The sequence below is a fragment of the Triticum urartu genome, unplaced genomic scaffold (assembly GCF_003073215.2).
Source record: "Triticum urartu cultivar G1812 unplaced genomic scaffold, Tu2.1 TuUngrouped_contig_6465, whole genome shotgun sequence".
Lineage (NCBI taxonomy): Eukaryota > Viridiplantae > Streptophyta > Magnoliopsida > Poales > Poaceae > Triticum > Triticum urartu.
Genome location: NW_024117229.1, coordinates 11,652 through 24,275, shown reverse-complemented (window position 1 = coordinate 24,275; position 12,624 = coordinate 11,652). Strand labels below are relative to the sequence as shown.

The 12,624-nt window shown below is 46.3% G+C and overlaps 1 protein-coding gene across 3 annotated transcripts; it reads right to left on the bottom strand.

Moving 5' to 3' along the window:
• Positions 1-3,517: 3,517 nt before the first annotated feature.
• LOC125530651 (ATP-citrate synthase beta chain protein 1-like) lies at positions 3,518-9,659 on the bottom strand. 3 transcript variants are annotated; one of them, XM_048695039.1, is made up of 17 exons: positions 9,499-9,659; positions 7,813-7,924; positions 7,620-7,722; positions 7,413-7,478; positions 7,203-7,326; positions 6,820-6,954; positions 6,424-6,484; positions 6,259-6,335; positions 5,721-5,876; positions 5,494-5,622; positions 5,279-5,411; positions 5,050-5,177; positions 4,804-4,909; positions 4,644-4,720; positions 4,475-4,545; positions 4,057-4,341; positions 3,518-3,963 (listed from the first exon to the last, which is right to left on the bottom strand). In XM_048695039.1, the coding sequence occupies exons 2-17, from the start codon at positions 7,910-7,912 to the stop codon at positions 3,888-3,890; spliced, it is 1,827 nt and encodes a 608-aa protein (XP_048550996.1). In that variant the 5' UTR covers positions 7,913-7,924; positions 9,499-9,659; the 3' UTR covers positions 3,518-3,887. The 3 variants fall into 3 exon arrangements, with proteins under 3 accessions (XP_048550996.1, XP_048550997.1, XP_048550998.1); XM_048695040.1 differs by lacking the exon at positions 9,499-9,659 and adding an exon at positions 9,015-9,166; XM_048695041.1 differs by lacking the exon at positions 9,499-9,659 and adding an exon at positions 8,810-8,935.
• Between the last annotated feature and the right edge of the window lie 2,965 nt (positions 9,660-12,624).

Below are 12,624 nucleotides of genomic sequence, written 5' to 3'. Positions count from 1 at the left end.
GGCTACCGGTAGGCGCACGCGAGGAGTTCAACGTGCGGGAGAAGTTCGGCGCGCGGGAGCTCACGCCCCAAGTATCCAGCTTCCGGTCCAGTTTCTTCCGGCATGCTCAACACTTTTTACAGCGTGCGTTATTATGCAGCGTCCGCTGGAGTGTTATTTTTAATTCCGCGCGTGCTAAACTTGTGATTTTTTTGGGCGTGACGTTAATATTAGTCGTCCGTTGGAGATGCTCTGAGAAAGAAAATTTCGGATTCATTCAGTAGGCCCAGACGACGCCGTTCCCTTTTCGCGTCATCTGGGTGCTGGATCCGATCATCTGAAAGCAAAGCAAAGCAGGAGGAGTGAATGGTGCAGCGCGACAAGGACACAGGCAGGCCGCTCGCCCCGTCGCATGCATCTACAGTAGGATATTTCCTCATTATAATGGTTTTCCTTTTCGTCAACTAGTAGTACGATTCTTGCAATCCTATTCGAATATCCGCATCTGCGTGTTTTCTTTTTTTGACGTGTTGGTGGTGCAGCTCAACCGCTGAAGTTCGTTCACTGTGCTGCGATGGTGGCGACACGAGTGGACCTCGATCGCCCTCGCGCAACCTGAAGCGGCACCAGTGCGTACGTGCGTGGGTGGGATCAGTGACAGGATGTGATTAGCGAGAGGTAGAGTGACCTCCTATACCCTCGCGACTCACGTGTTAAACGAGCCATCCCTCGAGGCGAATAAGAAGAAAAAGGATGGGGAGGCCCTTAATTACCTACAGCAGCGATGTCAGTCGTCAGAATGCCTCCGGTCCCAGAGATCAGTACAAGAGAGAGAGAGGGAGAGAGAGAGAGAGAGGAGCTTGTCACAGGTATGATCATGTCTTAATTAGGGTATATGTTTAACCACGCGGTCAGCAGCATGAAAACAAACTATGCAAAAATAAAACATGGTCCAGCTAAAAAATGTCTTAGAAATCTAAGTGTACAAAAATTTGGTCACATTTTGGCCTGTCTAAGAGAATCTGGCAACGCTATTAAGCCTAAAGGAAGAATATCTTGTCGATGTGTGATTAGAACCTACCACTGACTTAGCTTGAGGGGTGTGTGTGTGTGTGTTTTGAAAGATCCAACACTTGCTGGCGTTGCATTGATTTAGCAGAGGGGAGCGGTTACAGAGTTTGATCAAGTGGTCGGGTGAATGACAGAAAACATGCTATGCTATCTTGGTTGCTCTCGCGCCCATCTTGAGCCCGAGAACGGGGGGTTATTTACCCAAAATTACCACACTTGGTTAGGGTAACAATTTGGTATCATATTTAAATCAGAGTATAAAAAATCACTGAAAATGCGTCTAATCTATAACGCGGAGTACTGATTGTCTGATAAGCTTGTGAAAATAGTGAAACTGACAAGTTAGGCCCGTATGTCGGGCTGACGTGGCGACGACTAAAAGCTTTGACCAACTGATGTGGCAAATGAAATGTGGACCCCATCTGTCAATGACTAGACGGCCATCTTCTTCCCATATCTCTTTCTTTGAGGCATTCCGTCGAACATCTTTTGGGCACCATTCATTTTCCTCTCGCTGGAGAGAGTGAGCAACACTAGCTCGTCCGCCTCGCGCCGGCGGGGTAGATGTTCTCACGCCGGGACAGAAGGGGGCCCGTGGACTCCACCGGCCATGGCGACGATGGCACGAGGTCCCCCGTGGCCAGAGCGAGCTCGCCGTCGACCAGCATGAGCACGAAGTACCCTGTCGGCGGCTCCGGCCGGCGCGGTGCGAGGCGTGCGCGCAAGAGGTCCCATGAGAACGCGACGGAGTGTCCGGACACGCTGGGTCATGGCACCCTGAGAGCGGCTCCGATGGCCGGACGGTGCAGCAAGTCTGGCACGAGCAGCTGCTGGTGACTGAGGCGGCCATCCACGGGCTGCGGTGGTCGCGTCCTGGTCCTGGCCGGCTACTCCCATCGAAGCAGGCAAAGAGCAACGCCGCCGCCGCGTGCCTAGGCCGGCTCGCCGGCCAACGAGCAGTGCCCCGCCTTACCGCGCGCCCAGGCCAACAAGTAGTATAGGATTGGCCACGGACGGCGGTGCGTGTAGGCGTGACATCGGTAGAAGCTGTGGCGGTCGGCTCGTCGTTGTGGCCGGCTAGAGGATGGAGGCTCGTGGACGACGCCATGGCAGAGGCGCTCTGCCCTGCGGGGGTGCCCACAAGATGTTTGTTGAAATGCCCGTGGAAAAAGGAGGAAGAAGTAAAAAAAGGAAAAAAAAATACTTGAGTCATTGACAGGCGGGACCTATGTCCAACTCAGCATATTGTCCACATAGGCACGCCACCTCAGCCTGACATGCGGGCCCAACTTATCAGTTTCGCTGTTTTCGCGGCCAAATTCCAGCATCAGTGCTCCGTGTTACACATTTTCGATGGTTTTTTATGTCCTGATTCAAATGTAGTACCAAGTTGTTATCCTGGCCTCAAGTGTGGTGATTTTGGGTAAATAACTCGAGAACGGGCAATGCCGTGCTAATCCCTCGCTACCGTGGCCCCAAAGGTGTGTTTTAATGTGTGACAAAATACATATGGCTTGAGGAGCGAAGGGGTTGTTGGGTGGGAAAATACACATGAGCTCCTGGGTGCTCCACACCCCTATACGAAAAATAATTGTAAAAAATACCCAAAAAATTAAAAAAAAATCTGAAATTTGGGGATATCAAACCTGGGTTCCCAATCTACTCCTGTGTGAAATTTCGTGAAAAATTTCCCAAAAACATATCCATGGCGAAGGAAATACTATCCGAACAAAAATCTACCCAAACAGTTTTTTTCTATACATAGAAATTTTTTGTCTTTTTTGCCACGAAAACATTTCCTGGTATTTTTTCACGAAATTTCACACAAAAGTAGATCGGGAACCCACGTTTGATATTCTCAAATACCAGATTTTTTTTCAAATTTCTCAGCATTTCTTTTGAATAAATTGTTCGTACAGTGGTGTGGAGCACCCGAGTGCTCCAAATCCTCGTCCTTGTTGGGTGCGCATTTAATACTGCCATATATATGTCCCTAGCAAGTGGCAAAGATCTCAACAATAAATTGAAGCGCTATCACCACACCAGGAGCAACCAAGGCATGCTATAGCTGTGATATACTGTAGAACTCAACATAGACATGTCGTAAGGTTAAAACAAATAAATCGCATCACTAAACCAGGCCTTCCTGCAAACCAATTCATTTTCGGTATATTACCATGTTATTGAGATATAACTTATTTGAGCAATATATAATATAACAAACACAACGATCAAAGAAGAAAATGGCGTGGTAAAGCACGCACATGCTTCTAGTGCAGCTTGGTAGCGGCAGTGACTGGTGCTGTGCATCAGCACAAGAGACATATCAAACACAGAAAAGATTTTAAATGGATACCATTATATGGTACTCCTTCGGTCTCACAATATAAGATCGTTTTTCAAGCTAATATATGGTAGCCATGACGGGGAGGGCATGCCAATAAGTTTGGGATCGATCGGTCGCCTAGAGCTCGAAGCAGCAACACATGCATATTTTATCACCATAAAATTGACAATGTAGATATTTCAGAGTTTTGTGATGGGGAACTAGAATCACAACCATTACAATATTCCCCAAATGTCTGAACTAAATTTGACAGCCACTTAATTGATGATAACATGAAACAACTATCAAGTATCCTTTCAAATATCTGATGCCCTAATGCTTTCATGCTTGAATGAAGAAAAAATGAAACAAACTTTCATCTGTAACGGTCTTGTATCCCTCCTCGCCTAGTTCCATCAACAGTAAGAATTTTGAATTCTACTCATTTGGTGTAGTTATGCTCGATTTTATTTTTATGGTGTACACACAGGTGGAAGACCAATACGGTGCCTCATTTGGTGTAGAGGACATCCTCCCAAGGGTGACGGTACAGTGGTTGCTTGAGCCTCTTCTGGTCAAAGGTGTGCCTGTGAATCCAAGAAGCAGATTGGAAATGTTTAAAAAAATGTAACTAGGGTAGCAATAGTTAGATTTCATCATTATAAAAGAGCGAGACTTACCCAATTAGGCCAATTGAACGTGCAAGCACAAAGAGTCCATTAAGATACCCAATCTCTATAATCTCGTCAATCTCTTGCTTGCTGAACATTCCACTCCCAGAAAGAAGATCCAAGAAAAGAGAACCGATCGCGCCATCAACATTCATAACCAAATTGTTGGCCTTTGACAGGGTGTAGGTCTCAACCTGAACAGCGTACTCCATGTACTTGACTGAAGGGAAGTGTGCATGAGCATATTTCTGTAAAAGCTGCACTCGCTTGTCCCTGTTGTCTCTGCTTTTGATCCTAATAAAGACATGCAAGTGAAATTTCAGAAAAGACAACAACATAACTCAGAGGTTGTACATTAAAAACAATCAACTTGTCTCAAATCCATTTTCAGGTGCAAGTTTATTATGATGTCATGGGGGCATTATACCTGTGACCAATCCCAGGGACACGGATTCCCTTCTTTTTCATGCCCTCAACAAATTCATAAGGCGTAAGACCCTAGAATCAGTTGATGTAGTTTATAAGATCAACTAAGAAACACATGAAAACCGGAGCTGGATAAAAAAAATAAAGGGATATGAAATAAGATGGCCCACCCTATCATATGCATCTTTGAAGTACCGAGCGGCGTCATCAATTGCACCACCAAATCGGGGGCCAATTGTCAACAATCCTGTGTTATTCCAACCATAAGTCTCAGTATACTGTTGTGTACATAATGGTACAGGTTCGCATGCATCAATTAGACAAGCTCACCAGATACCAAGCTGGAAACAAGGTCCTTTCCAGCCCTAGCAGTAACTATAGAATTGTGAGCACCGGATACACAAGGACCATGATCAGCACAAAGCATGACGCATATCTGTCAGACATATGAAGAAACCTTATTAGGACCAAGTGAACTCTAGATATAGAAGGGGGAAAGGTACAAAATTATCACAGCATGTTAGAGCTTTTGTAGGGAAGATAGACTATCCATGTTACATTTAACCCACAAATTACCTCAATAAATTGAGTACAATAACGAGGAAGGCTACGCTTGAACCACAAAAGAGAAATAACATCACCAACTCCATAACCCCTTTCAATAATTGTAGACATGGGCACACCAGCGTAGCAAGGTTCCTCACCTGCATCATACATATGCACATTTATTGTATTCGGGGAGAGAAAGCGGGGCAAAGGACAATTATCAAGCATATGTAGGATAACATGTTGACACCAATCTGACCTCTATCATCAGAGATAGTGGAGATAATGTGCGTGGGAGCTCGGACCTTCCCACTTTTAATGGCAGTGTTAAGATCCTCAGGAATTAGGGGAGGTGTAACCTCAGGGACAGGAGGAATATTTCCTTCCTCAACCTGCAAAAATATATATAACCCCATTGGTTCCCATTGAACATTCCCCAAAAAATACTTGCAAAAGACATCAGCCGTGATGTACCAGCTTCTCAAATGTCTCCTTAATCACACTTTCAAGAGCTTCAAATGAAGTAGGGACAACTGCCCCAGCATCCCTTAGTGCCTGATTCTTAGCTTGTGCGGATTCCAACTCACCACCGCTCTTTGCACCCTGTTATGATATCAAAATTAATAAATGAACCACATCTGTGCATACTGACTGTATTGTTCAGCTCACCAGAAAAGAGCACCAATTTGTTTACAACTTACAGCATGGCCAAACTGGACCTCAGATTTGAATAGACGTGCGCATGTCCCACTAACCCAAGCAACAACAGGTTTCTGAACCTTTCCTTGTTTCAAGGCTTCGACGAGCGAATACTCATCACTTCCTCCAAGCTCTCCAAGAACAACCATCATTTTAACCTAAAGCCAACAAATGAGATGTTGATACACCAGTGATCAGAATCCAGACTTGGGTTGCAAATAATGCAGGAATGGAATTATCGTGAAAGCATACTTGTGCGCCAAACAACCATTTTGTCCTAAAAATGTAAATGGGAGTGGATACAAAGACAATAGAGATACACCAAAGTTATGGTAAAGGAGTAGCCTCTGAAAATTAGAAGACAAAAAGGATGTGATAAAGGAACATGTAACAGTGACATCCTGTGGGTGTCCAATCATGCCAGAGAAGAAAAATATAACATTCGCAGGACACTTGTGCGACAAAGATGATGAATATTCATACACTACAGGAAGAAGGTTAACACTATCTGTTTCTATATAGAGATGTTAAGTGTCAAACCTGAGGTATGTTATTAAAACGCAGAATGTGATCTGAAAGAGTTGAGCCAGGGAAAACATCTCCCCCAATTGCAATTCCTGAATGTGTTAAGAAAAAGTTAGCATGGGTGCTTTATTCATGTGAATCAGGGAATGTGACATTTACATTTATTCACAAACAAGGTACCTTCATAAATACCATCAGTCACTCTTGCAATGGTGTTGTACAGCTCATTTGACATGCCACCCTATTGAAGTAATGGAAGTTCAGTTTGTAATGAATATTCAAAATATACAGCTGAGAATATATGCTTATCAGTCGTCAAATTAAAGAAGTGGAGTTCTGGAATGAAAACAAAGGGAACGTCAGGAGCTCTCCACATTTTTCCCAATAAAAAGATAAAAGCTGAAGCATCATAATGCTGTTCTAAAGTTCTAAGGCTCCCCATATGTAAACAAAAAGTTGTCTTTACAGACACAATGGACAGTTCTTTTTATTCTGTTACTTTATTTATGGACATGAATCATACAGAAATACATGTGATGAAGGAAGTAAGTTTATTAACAACGAACTGAAGCATACCGATTTAGACACAAAACCAACTGATCCGGGCCTGTACAGCTTGCATTGAATTATGTTATCAATGGTTCCAGCAGTATCACCAATCTTGAAAGCACCAGCCTGAACTCCTCCAACTGTTGCAGGTCCAATGATGACCTACAAATAACACTAAATCACTTAGCAAAAATAAACAATAAACATGCAGGCCACTGTCAGCCTGCATTACCAGAAAAAGCAAATGCTCTCAAGCTCACAAGCCATCATTTAGTTTACAAATGTGTCTATAAGGATATACTCCTTCACTAATTAATATGAAATTGTCTTACTCTAAGCACTTTATGATGAAAACCGGTGATCACACCCAAACTTAAAAGCAGTAATTCCATGTAAAATATAATCCTTACCTTGTTGTTAGCACGTGCATAACTAATTAGCTGCTTTGCGTCTGACTCAGGAACTCCCTCTGCTATAATGGCTACAACTCGGAGAGTTGGCTGCTTCAAAGCTGACATTGAAGAGGCAGCCGCACTGCAGATTTAGAAAATACAGTGAAATTGTAGTTGCTCCAGATCATGCAGTATTTTCTCAGACAGACTATCAATGCTGTAACTAACCTCCGGAAGGATGCAAAGTTGATAAACACATCCGCAGTTGGGTGTGCATTGCAAGCAGCTTCAATTCTACAAAAGATACATGAATAGATAAATTGTTCATGCATGAATATTGAGCTAGCAAACTGCTAATGTAATATCCCTCCATCTGAAATAAGAACCACACTCTTGTTCAATCAAACAAGATAAATGAGGAAGCAGAGAGCTCACGTAGGATGAACTGGAATAGCAATTTCTTCTTGTCCAAAAAAAAGTTTCTGGAACCCATCAGAACCAGGATTGATGATTCCAGCAACAGAAGGTGTTTCTCTCCCTATCAGGCAGTGCAAGTTCAGTAAGAAAGAAGCAAAACAGAAACACTAAACAATCCTTTTAAACCAATGACGATAGGAAGAATATATACCACAGAGGAAGTCAAAATCAAGCATCCGCTGGATAGGAAGTTGCTTATAATTATAGAATAGCGCTTGGGTGGTTTTCGAGAAGATTTGACCTGTCGCCATGATTTACTTCCCCTGAAAATTAACAGGTATTAGGCTACGATAACCACAGTAATAGCTACTATTCAGAAAAGCATAAATCGTAAGCCCCCTACCCTACTAGTCGGCAAAGTACCAGAATAGAATGGAAGAAATGTTGATATGATATGTCAAGCATAAGCCCAGCATCCAACATGATAACTGGACAAAAACTACAAAAATAAACACCTGGTGTAAAGTTCATATTCATGTCAAATTCACCCAAAAGTGACCAGGCACTGGGTCCATGTGACATTTGATTCCTAAAACCTAGTGCCAAATCACTGTTGTGAATACTGCCAAAACAGGACACTCCAAGAATCTATAGGATTAAATTGCTTGATCCCTATAAGTATACCATAGAAGGAGGCTGGCATCTGCACACTGCACCAGATCTCAAACACGATGCACCAGCATATTCAGTTCACTACTTCTGGCGACTAAATCAGGATCAAGTTGTCTGATCCTCAAAACCAATAGGATATAAAGTTGTTGAGAAAGACCTGAGAAGAAGCCCGGATCTCAAGCAAAGATGACGCACCAGCACATTTCATTCCACAATCGCCCAACTAGCTGCGTGTTAAATTATGTTCGCCCCTCCAAGAGAAGATTCGAATCCACAGTAAAAACTATAGTAGTATACTAAGCCTCCGTTTGCACCAAGATCCCTGAAGATCAATTTTTATAGCGGCAACTAAAAAAGAACCTTAACGCCTGGACCTGGGCTAAGCAAATGGATCTGCGCGAGAGTCCCAAACCGACAAAACACACAGGACAAGGCAGCAACCCGTCAAATACGAAACAAAGCTCGCGCCGCAGGGGGGGCATTTCTCGGTCGAATTCGGATCAAACGCAGCAAGCAAGCAGGCAACCCATTCCCACCCAAAATTTGAGATACGAGGCGCGAGATCCCCACGAGACACCACGGGATCCCGCCGGCCGCGCGGCAGATCCGCGGCGCACCCGCACGGCCCGACCCACCAACTGTTCGACGAAACGCCGCAGAGAGCAGAGTGCTAGAGGAGGCAGTGCGTAGGGGTGGGTGCATTCATGTGTGAGCGAGCACGGTTGGCAGCGGCGGGCGAACCTTCCGAGGCGAGGCGGAGCTGGGCGGGGGCGGGATTGCTCCGGGAGTAGAATTGATTTGGGTCTCGCTCGGCCGGGCAGGAGAGGTAGAATAGAAGGATTTATAGTGGCGGGAAGCAGATGGGGAGTAGGCGTGCAGGTAGTTGGCTGTTGTGGTGGCGCGCACATGGGCCTCCGGGTCTGTGGCAACTACCTCGAATGATGGATGGTTGCGGGAATCCGTCGCAATCTATCTATACTTCAGTCAGATTTCGTCCAGGAGTAGTATGAAATATGAGTATTTGGATCAGTGGGAGTACTCAGCCATCGAATCCAACGCGAGACACCACGGGATCCCGCCAGCCGCGGCGTCCACTGCGGCGCCCGGAGGACACCCACACCCGACCCACCAGCTGTTCGACCAAACGCCGCAGAGGGCAGCAACAGCACAAGACTTGCCAGAGGGAGTGGGTGAGCAGAGCAGAGCACGGTTGGCGGCGGCGAACCTTTCGAGGCGAGGCGAGGCGGCGGCCGGAATTGCTCCGGGACGGAAACTGATTTTTTGGGGCCTCTGCTCGGGGAAGACGGGGCTGAGGGGGCAAGACAGGGCGGGCGCAGGGATTTATGCGCGCGGGAAGGTGGGAAGTAGGCGGCGGCGGACCGCACGCGCCATCTACCCCCGACGCCGTCAGGTACGGATAATTAAACGTGACATTAGAGCATCTCCAATAGAAAGAAGATGACGTATGTGTAAAAATACCCAACTTTTGCATTTTCGGGGCAAAAAACATCTCTCCAACAACAGATAGTGTAGATGAAAAAAAAGTTACATTCTCTGTCTCATGAAGACGTAAACTACAACACTTTGCGGTGCAAATTTGCATCTCCACCTATAAGAGATGTAACAACGCGACCGTCCGCCAACTGCCCAGCTGTTGTTTCTTTTCCTTCCGCGTGACCAGCTGCCACCCACACGACTCCATTCACTTTCGGACAACACCGAATTGAAGCCTCTTCGGCGGCTGTGGCCGGCCTAAAACGCCTTCCCTGGCGATGGGCTAGGCTTCTTCCTAGCCTAGACCCCCCGCCGGAGTTAGTGGAGGTGCGCCACTCCGCCCGCCCGTCGGTCGCGAGGTGTTATCCGTTCTTCCGTCCGTTCAAAGCCGCCTGCCGGCCGCCCCGAGCTCCCGATTTCTTCTCCGCCAACCCGCAGTCGTCCGATTTCGTCCATCCCGCAAGCAAGGTATTTGACGAAATTCCTGAAGGTAAAAAATGATGAAACTTCATGATTTATTTGTTGGGGTTATAGAGTTAGTTTGACGGTGATTTTCCGCATTGCAGACGAGCTCGTGTGACTCCTCTTTCATGGACGATTCCTCGTCGGATGAGGAATTTGACTTGAACGAAGAAGAGGACATTGCTATGCTAGTGGCGATGCACGAGGGGAAGAAGCCGAAGCATGGTGGTTCCGTGTATGGCCGTGCGTTCATTCAGATAGAACGGGTGGAGGCGCACAAGACGTTGATGCACAACTATTTCAGTTCACCACCCGTTTTTCCGGAGAGGTACTTCCGACGCCGGTTCAGAATGTCTAAAGACTTGTTCATCCACATTTGCAATTCTGTGAAGCAGCGTGATCGATCCTTCGAGCAGAGGAGGAATTGTGCAAGGTTGGTTGGACATAGCACCGAACAGAAGGTCACTGCCGCATTGCGCATGATGGCCTATGGTGTTCCGACAGACTACATTGATGACAACTTGGTGATGGCAGAGAGCACTTCTATCTTCTATGTCAAACAGTTTGCAAAGACAGTGGTAGAAGTGTTTGGTCCAGAGTACTTGAGAGCTCCCAATGCTCAGGACACTCAGAGGCTGTTGGAGATGAACAAAGATCGTGGGTTTTCAGGTATGCTAGGGTCTGTCGATTGCATACATTGGAAATGGAAAAATTGCCCCAAGAGCATGGCATGGACAGTTCGAGGGTCGTGGGAGGGATGCCACTATCATTTTTGAGGCCGTTGCCGATCGAGAAACATGGATTTGGCATTCATATCTTGCGATGCCTGAATCTTGCAATGACATCAACGTGCTCCATCGGTCACCTCTTTTTGCCAAGTTAGCAAATGGAGAAGCGCCACTGGTGAAAGGATCGATATGGTTGACTAGAGGAGGGGGGTGAATGGGCAACTACCAATTTTTAACTTTTCTTAACAAATTAGGCTTAGCAACAAATCGGTTGTCTAGATGTACAACTAGGTGAGCAACATATATGATGCTAGCAACAATAACAACACAAACAAGCAAAAGATACAACACAAGTAAAGCTTGCACAAAGTAAAGGGAAGCAGTAATCACAAGTGGAACTGGTGAAGACGAGGATGTGTTACCGAAGTTCCTTCCTTTTAGGGGGAAGTACGTCTCCGTTAGAGCGGTGTGGAGGCACAATGCTCCCCAAGAAGACACTAAGGCCATTGTATTCTCCTCACGCCCTCGCACAATACAATGTGTCGTGATTCCACTAGTGGTGCACTTGAAGGCGGCAACTAGACCTTTACAAACAAGGTTGGGACACACTGCACAACCGAATTGGAGGCTCCCAACAAGACCATGAAGCTTCACCACAATGGACTATGGCTCTGAGGTGACCTCAACCGTCTAGGGGTGCTCAAACACCCAAGAGTAACAAGATCTACAAGGGGTTAGTAGGGGGAATCAAATATCTCTTGGTGGAAGTGTAGATCTAGGCCTTCTCAAGCAATCCCTAAAGAATCAAAAAGTTTTATTGGCTAGGGAGAGAGATCGAGCAAGAATGAGCTTGTGAGCAACAATGAAGCTTGGGGGAAAAGAGGTGAGTCAACTAGAAGAAGATGCCCCCCTTTTATAGTGGGGGGGGAATCTAACCGTTATGCACCCAAAGCACGTGCACAAGCGGTAGTACCGCTCTGGTGAGCGATACTTCCGCTGGCACAGAAGTTCTAGCCACTGCGTATGACTGAGCAGGTCAAGGAGGCGGTAGTGCCGCCGGAGCGGTACTACCGCTCCCACCAGCTAGTGCTGAGCAGTAGTCGAAACCAGCGGTAGTAAAGGAGGGCAGAACGGTAGTGTCGCCACGGGCGGTACTTCCCCGATGAACTACCCTCTACTTCTGCTCGAGAGACAGAACTATCCAGAAGCGAAAATTAAGCGGTACTCCGAGCGGCAGAAGAATGGCGGTAGTTCTGCCGAAGCGGTACTAGCGCGCTGCTGAGCGGTACTTCTGCTTAGCGGGCCTAGGTTCAGATAAACCCGCAGAGGTAGGGTGGCATACAGAGTCGCAGTACCGCCGGAGTGGTACTACCGCGTTGTACTATCGCTCTACTTCCGCTCATTTACAGAATGCTAAGGCTAAGCAGAAGTGAGTACGGTACTGACCAGCTGTAGTACCGCTGGAGCGGTACTTCCGCTTAAGTAGAGCTGGATAGCCTATGCGCTCTGTTACCAGGAAAGAAGGAGGGTGTAGAAAGACTGTATGTGTTGATTCCACCCAAACCTTTCTAACATGGACCCCCTCTTAATAGTATGGTGCTCCTACGACTCAAATCCACCGAAAATGAAACACAAGAAAAACACCATCTTCTTAATAGCTCCGAGGG